The sequence below is a fragment of the Dictyostelium purpureum genome, assembly GCF_000190715.1.
Source record: "Dictyostelium purpureum unplaced genomic scaffold DICPUscaffold_93, whole genome shotgun sequence".
NCBI classification, from domain to species: Eukaryota; Evosea; class Eumycetozoa; order Dictyosteliales; family Dictyosteliaceae; genus Dictyostelium; species Dictyostelium purpureum.
In genome coordinates, this window is record NW_003519430.1 from 75,676 (window position 1) to 84,884 (window position 9,209).

At 22.9% G+C, this 9,209-nt stretch overlaps 4 protein-coding genes across 4 annotated transcripts; 3 read left to right on the forward strand and 1 right to left on the reverse strand.

The window, feature by feature from the left end:
- Window positions 1-938: 938 nt before the first annotated feature.
- On the forward strand, window positions 939-2,326 carry DICPUDRAFT_78109 (uncharacterized protein; the record flags this gene model as incomplete). Its single annotated transcript, XM_003287191.1, has 2 exons — window positions 939-1,013; window positions 1,883-2,326. 2 exons carry the CDS (start codon window positions 939-941, stop codon window positions 2,324-2,326), a joined length of 519 nt encoding a protein of 172 aa, XP_003287239.1.
- Window positions 2,327-2,599: 273 nt separating this feature from the next.
- On the forward strand, window positions 2,600-3,169 carry DICPUDRAFT_78110 (uncharacterized protein; the record flags this gene model as incomplete). The annotated part of the gene is made up of 1 exon (XM_003287192.1): window positions 2,600-3,169. One exon carries the CDS (start codon window positions 2,600-2,602, stop codon window positions 3,167-3,169), a length of 570 nt encoding a protein of 189 aa, XP_003287240.1.
- A 722-nt stretch (window positions 3,170-3,891) lies between these two features.
- DICPUDRAFT_72244 (uncharacterized protein) lies at window positions 3,892-4,434 on the forward strand. Its single transcript, XM_003287193.1, has one exon. It carries the CDS (start codon window positions 3,990-3,992, stop codon window positions 4,407-4,409), a length of 420 nt encoding a protein of 139 aa, XP_003287241.1. The 5' UTR covers window positions 3,892-3,989; the 3' UTR covers window positions 4,410-4,434.
- Window positions 4,435-6,544: 2,110 nt separating this feature from the next.
- DICPUDRAFT_91878 (uncharacterized protein) lies at window positions 6,545-7,976 on the reverse strand. Its single transcript, XM_003287205.1, has one exon. It carries the CDS (start codon window positions 7,958-7,960, stop codon window positions 6,641-6,643), a length of 1,320 nt encoding a protein of 439 aa, XP_003287253.1. The 5' UTR covers window positions 7,961-7,976; the 3' UTR covers window positions 6,545-6,640.
- Between the last annotated feature and the right edge of the window lie 1,233 nt (window positions 7,977-9,209).

Here is a 9,209-nt window from a genome sequence, read left to right on the forward strand (position 1 = left end):
ATTGGGAAAGGGTAATATTTGTTGACGAAACCAGAATTGAAGGATTTTTTAATTAAATGGAACCTAAAAAATGGATTCATGGTGTAAGAAACCTTCAAAGCAACATTTTGGCCAAACGAAGATGAAGCGGCAGCTCAATATATACATGATTCTGTGGCACAGCTCATGGTGCAGGTCGTATATGTATTGTCAGGTTTAACACAAATGCTGAAAAATATTTAGAAATAACAATACAGAGTTATAGAAGAACTTTACAAGAGAAATCAATTTTATCTGGTGATACGTTTTTTTTACAAGAGAATTGCTCTATTCATATGACCCAATTATTGACCGGTTTTTATGAAAAAATGAACATTAGGGTGATATTTGTTCCACTCTGTGCACCAGTTCTTAATATTATGGAGAATATATGATCAATGGTAAAACGACGTATAAGCTTGATTTCTATCAGGTATCCACGTCATAATTTCAATCTATTAATTGGTAGAATTTTGAAAAATATTAAACAAGATATATTTGATAATCTTTATCAATCAATCCCAAGAAAAATACAACAAACAAATAAGAATTAAGGTGGATTAAGAAAATATTAAAAAAAAATCATAAAAAAAAAAATTTCTTTTAAAAAATAAAATTATATATTAAAATTTTAATTATCTTTTTGAAAATAATGAACCCATTTTTTTTATATGTAAAAAAAAAAAAAAAAAATTTTAAAAAAAAAAAATTTTATTTTATTTTTTTTTTATAAATAAATATAGTTAAGATGTTTTGAAATTTATTTTATATTTTTTTGAATTATTGAAATTAAAATTATTGGAGATAAATAAAAAAAAAAAATTTTTAAAAAAGGGGGTCAAAACTTTTGCGAAATACTGTAATCAAAAAAAATAAACAAGGAATTTATAATAAAAAAATTTCTTAATGTTTCAAATATAATGATTTGTGTATTATTAAATGATAGATATGTTGGTACATTTGATTTATCGGTATTCATTTATCTTTCAGTATTTGTATGCTAAGGTATTTAAAGAAGTACCCTTTGGAAATGAAATAACAGAAAAGAAATGAAATAATAGAAATAAATAAGAGTTTTGAATATAAGAACAACTCCGGGTGAAGATGGTCTAACAGTCACAAATTATAAAATAGTTATCACAAAACTATTCACCTTTCAACACTACAGATTCAAAAATAGATTTAAAAACAAGATCAAAAATCAACAATTACATTTTTCAATACCCCTCTACAAAATTAAGTATACTTAACAGATTCTTTTATTTTTACCAAAGTAGTTTTCAACTTTCAAAAATGCTTTACTCCAAACATTATTGCCACCCTAGATCCAAAATGTAGTCTGATTTTATAAAATTAGATTTCGATTTTGACTATAACGGAATCAATAAATTTTTACCGTCAAAAGATTGCTCAATTTTTTTAACACACTGTGGTTGTTCAAAATATTAAAAAAATGATTCTATTTTACCAACAAAAGATTGTTCAATTTTTTTTAACACACTGTGTTTAAAAAATATAAAAGAAATAATAAATTAAAAACTGATGTATTATAATTATGATCTAAAATTAGTGTTTTAAAAAAAATAAAAATTATAAAATAAAAAAAAATTATTTTTAATTATTTATTGTAATTTATATAAATTAAAAAAAAATAATTATTTGTATTTTCTTTATATATTTTATTTCTAAAATTTATTCACAACAAAGTAAATATTTTTAATTTTCATAAATTTTGAACAGTTTTTATTAATATTTTTTAAATAGGATTAGTGTATTACAACAGATCATATATAGAGTTTGACACAAAATTACCAAGAACAGTTAATTTTACTTTATACCATGATAATTATTTTAAAAAATAAAGGAGACTTATACACCCAAATGCAACAGAGAAAAATGTGTTATAGAATTGAATGATACTCAGATTAAAAACTTTTATGGAAATAGTATTAAAAGATACACAATTTATTTATATGAAGTGGATACATATAATTTGAAGGGTCAATCATTTGATCCAATAAACTATGCTATCTTTGGATTACCATTGACTGAGGTTAGTAAACTTCAACTTACTGGTAATTATTTAAGAAATTATGTTAATGATTATTACAAGGTAGATGGAGAGGCTAGAGGCTATGGATTACAATTTAGTGTTGATAAAGAGAATTTTGACCCCGAAAATTTAACTGTAAATTTTCCACCTGGTTATGGAAGTTTTATTTTGTATCCTGATTCTTCTCTAAAGAGATTAGTAATATATATAAACTATGCTCCTATATTTCTTAATGTAATTATAAAGATTCAATAATCACTTTAAACATTTTAAATTTTTATAATGATCCCTCAGTTGCCCAAGTTACTATGAATGGAATAAATGCATCAATTGTTTCAATAGATCATCGTTTATTAAAACTTAATTATGTTACCGACTTTTCTTAAAGGTTATATATAAATGTAAATATTGGGTATTTCATTAAAAAATATTTTTACATTGGATATTAAACCACAACCTGTATCGATTAATACAACTGTATCAACTTCAAAATATAATAGTGGTATAATTACTATAGCTGGAAGTCATATGTCATCACCTCAATCATCAAGTCCAAATGTAACTTTAATCAGTAATGATAATAAAAACTATAATTGTGAATATATATCATCAACAACATCTCAAATCAATTGTTTATTAGAACCTGGAGAAGGATTAATAAATAAAATTCAAATCAAAATAGATGAGGTAGAAAGTACAACTGAAATAAATTTTAAATATGGCGTACCTCATTTTACATCAACAAATGCAATTCAAATTGATAGAACAAATGAATTTTCAACAACTGGTATTATCTATGGTAATATTAACGATACAAATGGTACAATAAAATTTATATTTAATGGAAAAGAAAGTAATGAAAATATTATCACATCAATAAGTAATGATGAAACTAAACTATCATTTAAATTACCAAATATATGTAAAACATCTGTAAAACTATCAATTGAAGTTAATAATATTATTTCAAATAATAATATAACAATAACACTACAACCTACATTTGTATTAGCTCCATCAAGATCATTAACAAAAGGATCATCATTACATATTGTTAAATACTTAAGATATTATTGTAAAACCATCTATTACAATTGACAATTCAAATAATCACATTTATTGCACATTGAAATCAAATACTGAAACAAGTTGTAATGTCGGTGCTGGAACTGGTAAACATTCATTTAAATTTTATGTTAATGGTATTGAAAAAATCAATTCATTATTTAAATATGCACAACCAACACTTGTATCACATAATGTTGATCGATTAAAAACAATTACATTAGCTGGTAATAACTTTGGTATTGATTCATCAAAATGTAATTTAATATTTGCAAATAAAAATGTTACATCTAAAGTTATCAATGATACAACTATAACATTCGATGCAGATCGAATTCCTTCTGGTAATAGGTATTTTATTTGTTCCTTCATCATCATCCATTGATTATATATTTTATTTTATAATTTATTAATGTATTTATTAATTAATTAATTTATTATTTATTTATCTATTTATTATATTGCATTTTATTAATATAATTTAAAATTTAAAAATCCGCTTAATAGTATCCTTTTAATTATTAATAATTATTTTTTTGTAAAACCCCAATTTTTTTTTTTATTGCGCAGTTGGTTGAAAAAATGCCATTTAAAAAAAATTTTTTTTTTTTTTTTATTGAAATTTTTAAATGGCTTGTTTTGATTTAACCGCATAATATTTTTAAAAAAAAAAAAATTTTTAAAAAAATCATTCACCAATTTATTTTTTTTTTCTTTTTTCTTTTTTCTTTTTCAACTTCAACATATTTTTAAATCTATAATTATTACTATTTAATAGTTTTATTTAAAAACTTTTAAAAAGCTATATATTTTTTATTTTTTATTTTTTTTATATAAACTACAAACAAAGAAAATGAGCTCTTCAGAGGACTCATGTTCATCTTCATCAGGCGAAGAAAAGAAAATCAAGAAAACTCCAGTCAAGAAGACTAAGAAAGATCCAAAAACCAAAAAAGGAAAGAAAGACGGAAAGAGAGGTAGAAAGAAGAACAAGGATGAAAATGCTCCACGTCGTTATCTCTCACCATTCATCTTCTTCTCTAAAGAATATAGATCAACAATTAAGGCTCAAAACCCAAGCAGTACTTTTGGTGAAATCGGTTCACTTTTAGGTCAAAAATGGAGCCAAATCGGTGCTGATGAAAAGAAGAAATATGAAAACATGGCTGCTGAAGACAAAAAGAGATGGGAAATTGAGAAGAAACAATACGAAGAAAAATTAAAGAGTCAACCAGCTGAATCATCATCTGAAAGTTCTGATGAAAGTAATTAGACATACAACTCTCCTCACCAATCATCATAAATAAAAGAAAAAAAAAGAAAAAAAAAAAAATAAAAAAAAAAAATAAACAATTCAAATTTTTTATAAAATGTATTAAAATTTTTTTTACTTATACTTTGAATTCAAATAATTCAATCAATATTTTTTTTTTTTAAATTTTTTTGAATAATCCAAAAAAAATATTTTTAAAAAAAACGAAAAAAAAAAAAAATAATCATCAACATACAAATAAATTACAATAATTTTTCTTTTAAAAAAAAATAAAATAATTTAAATTTTTCCTTTATAAAAAAAAAATAATACCCCACAATAATTTTTATAACTTAAGACAGATGATAATAATTATAATATCCTTGCACACCTATTTTACAAAAGATATTCAAAAGAAGAATGTTAATCACACACAAGATGATAGAATGGATCCTTAACCAGTTAAAATAATAAACAAAAATCCATTGCATCGACAGCTAGCAGAGCCCACAAAAACAATCAAAACAACCATAAAAAAATAGAAATGAAATAACAGAAAAGAAATTAAATAGATTTAAAAACAATTAATAAGATCAAAAATCGACAATTACATTTTTCAATGCCCCTCTACAAAATTAAGTATACTTAACAGATTCTATTATTTTTTTCAAAAGTGGTTTTCAACTTTCAAAAATGCTTTGTCCCAAACATTATTGCCGCTCTGGATCTAAAATGTGGTCTGATTATAAAATCTCATATTGCCGATGGTGAAGAACTTGTATTAGTAATCAACCAAGTATAGTAGAGAAAGAAAGTCAAGAAAATTATTATTATAGTAAGAAATGGAATATATAAAACCAATAATGTAGCATATATTAGAAAATAACAGTATTCATAATAGTAATGATGCAGATACTTTAATCCATTTTGATCAAGAATACCTCAAGCAAAAAATGTTGAAAGATTGATTTTTAGGTTCGATTTATATTTATTTAGAAAGTTATGAATTACCTGAAGAAAAATTAGCAAAACAAATTTTGAATCATAATTTTTTACAATTATTGATGGAATTATGTGTTAAGTAGTCAAATATTTAAGAAAAAAGAAGAGTCAAACATATCAAAGAGTACTCAAGAGATTCAAGTTAATCTGCGCAGCAGCATGGGAAAGAGAAGTCAAAAATATTAACAGAAAATATAAGAAACTTCAACACCAAGATCCAGCTAGCCAGCGACACCACACAATGAAGAATGTCAACAGGCTAGAGAAGTTTAGCAAGATATGGAATTCAGATATATTTAGAGTGAAAATACCGATACACCTGGAAAGCTACAGAACTTTATCGATGAATCACAAATAAAAATTAAATAACAAAAATTACTCAACAAAAATTAAATAACTAAAACTAAATAATCAAAATTAAATTACTAAAATTTTTTTTCTAAAAATAAATTAATAAAAGTCGTGTTAACCATTGCACCATTCTTATTGAAGGGGTAAGTCAAAAATTCGTGGTTAGCAATTAATACAAAAAAAAAGAAGAGTCATTTTTATTTCAAAAAATAGTTATTCTGCCATCAATGACAAATAAAGTTTTTCATGATTTTCCTTACAAAACTGGGGATTTAGATTATATAAAGACATATGAAAAGATTAATCACATATTTTATTGAATAGTATAGGTCAAGATATTAAGAATTGGGTTTTAAATTGTAACGATTTTTAACAAGTAAAAAGAAGATATGGTAAAACTCCTGGATTATTAATACCAATTAAATTTAAAACAGAAACATTTGCAACTATAGGAATAGACTTTGTAGGTCTAATTACCGACAATAATCAAGAGATAAACTTTAGTTATATTGGTATTTATTTAAAGGGGCATATGTGATATAATGCAATTCTAACATCAATCCAAATTTAAAACAATAATCATAAACACAGATCACATTTAAAAAACATACACATTATTTTATAACCAATGCCAAATTTTAACACTTTTTTAATTTTAATTTAATTTTTATAACAAAATATTTTTCAATATAAATTAGAATTCAAAAAGAATAATAGAAAAAGGAAAAAAAGAAGTTAAAGTTATAGAGTTTACAAGTAATAATAATTAGTTTTAATAAAGATATGCTATTTCTTTAAAATATAATTTTTAATATTTTAGTTTTATTTTATTTTGTGTTTTAATATAATTAAAAAATTTATTTAAAAATCCAGTGTTACCGATAAAAGATATTGTTTGATCAACTTTTATATATTTTAAGGACTACTTTTCCAGCTTCCTCAACAATAAATACTTCTGGATGGTGGAAATCGGGGGCTTTCAAAATAGTTACTACTTCTTTTAGAGAATTGTAAAGAATTTCACTTTCGAAATCTAATTTTAATAAGCAACCAAGTAAATTTAAAAATGGATGGACTCTAATTTTATTATAAAGTAGATCTTGTATTAAGAGTTCTTTTGACAAAGAGTTTGATACTAGGCTTTCATATAAAAAATTTGAACGGCCACAATAAAATAAAAGCAGTTCCCATTTGATAAATACTTTGATTTTTATTTCATATATATGATTATTGGTTTTATTAATACCAGACTTAATAGTTAATTCTTGGTTTGATAGGTGTGATTTAATATATTCATCTGATAAATCTTTAAAGATCCAGTGTATTAATTTATAGGATTGATGGAGTTTATTGTTTAAAATTGATTTAATATCAAAGTATTCAGATGTGCCATATTTTTCTATGTGCTTTTCTAAAATTGATATGGCTGAATCCTGTGTGGAACTATCCAATTTTACAAAATATGATCTATATCTATTGATAGAGTTTGGAGGATCATTTTCATTTTTTTCGAATATATAAACTTCTGGGTTGTTGAGTGCTCTTTCTAAGTTTTCAAAAAGATTTTTTCCTAGATCGTTACTTGAAAACTTATTTATATCGCATTTAACCATAAAGTTTCTTGATACTTGCTTCATTAATTCTTCGAAATGGCCAATAACTTTGCTGTCGGTGTACATCCAAAGTGGACTATTGTCCTTGAACATTAATTCTTGATGGTTTTTGAAAAAATAGTCAAGTATTTCGATATTTGTTATTTGTTTTAAATATATATAACAATTTTCGTATAGATCTCTGGGGAAATGAGTGAACAGGAAATCGATTAGTTCCAAATTATTGCTTGAAAAAATTAACTCTTGAATCCTATCCCTAGATGAAATTTCGAGTAATGATTTGGCAAATCTTTTCAGATATTCTACACATTCATCACCTTTTTTAACACTGAATAGATCTACATGGATGGAGCGATTATTGGATTTTCTATCTGCAAATACTTGTTCGGCTTTTGGATTTCCTTTAAAGTATATATAATACATAATTGGTATATCAGTTGATTTTTTAATTTTTAATTTATATATTGAATATAATATTCGCAAAATTTTTGAAACAATTGGTTTTAATTTTTGATCATTTGATTTTGAAATTGAATGTATGGATGAGTTTAACTCTGTTGTATCAAATTGATTTGTATCTAATATGTGATTTAATTCTTGTACCATTTTATTGTATTTTTCTTTTGGTAGGTATTTTTGTTCCATAACAAACTTGTAAATTTTAATAAGCTTTTTCAATTTTTGTGAATATTCAATCTCTTTAATAAAATCATATATTGATATCGATTCATTGGTAACTTGAACTCCATATGATTTTAAAATAGGCTCCATCTTAAAAATTTTAAAACTATTTTTATTAAAACCCTGATTATTATTATTTAATTTTACTGAAATATTTCTTTTTTTAATTTCAAAAATTTCAGCGTATTCGAGAAATGCCGCTTTATTCCCACCACATGCAAATTCTTCTACCCAGAATGAATAATCGTTGAATGTTTTTAAACTATTTGTGTCGTTATTTTTTGAAAACAGTTGTTTATACATTGCCTTGTTCTCAATGGTATTTTTGTTCATTTGTTCATTTAAAAATTGTACACTATAATTTGTAATTTTATAATTTCCACTTTTTACTTTATCTCTAATAATTTCATTTCCATTACTAAACTTTTTTAAAAAATACAATGATATTTTTAAATCATTATAGTTGAATAAATTTTTAAATTTGAAATTTGAGAATATTAATTTGAATAAATAATTATTTCTAAATACATTCCAAAATGCAACTTCACCAGGGCCAATATCTTTATTTGATGTGGATTCCAAACTGGGTGTATTTTTATTATTATTATTATTATTATTATTATTATTATTATTATTATTATTATTATTATTATTATTATTATTATTAGTGTTATTGTTTTTTTTATTTTTTATATTTTTTATTAGTGTTTTATACCAATTCATGGTAATTGATATAGATTATATATATATATATATATATATAGAAATAAAAAATGAAATTAAAAAAAATTAATAAAAAAAGAATTAATAATAGATTAAAAAAATTTTAAAAATAAAAAAAAAAAAAATATTTGAATATGTAGTATATTATTAAGTGTATTTATTTATTTATTTTAATAAAAGTTATATGATAAAGCTCTATTTTTAAATAAATAAAAAATAAAAATTTCAAAAAAAAAATTTCTATATTTTTAATTTTTTTTTAATTATAATGAAGTGATTTATTTAATTTAATAAAAAGAAATAAATAAATTAAAAATAAATAATACAATGTCTTTTCATAATTTTTTCCCCCCTTTTTTTAATGAGTTTTTCTATTTTTAATATGCGCTTTTTTTTTTTTTGCTTTTTTAACCCCAAATTATATAAATACAAAATTTTCATATACTATATT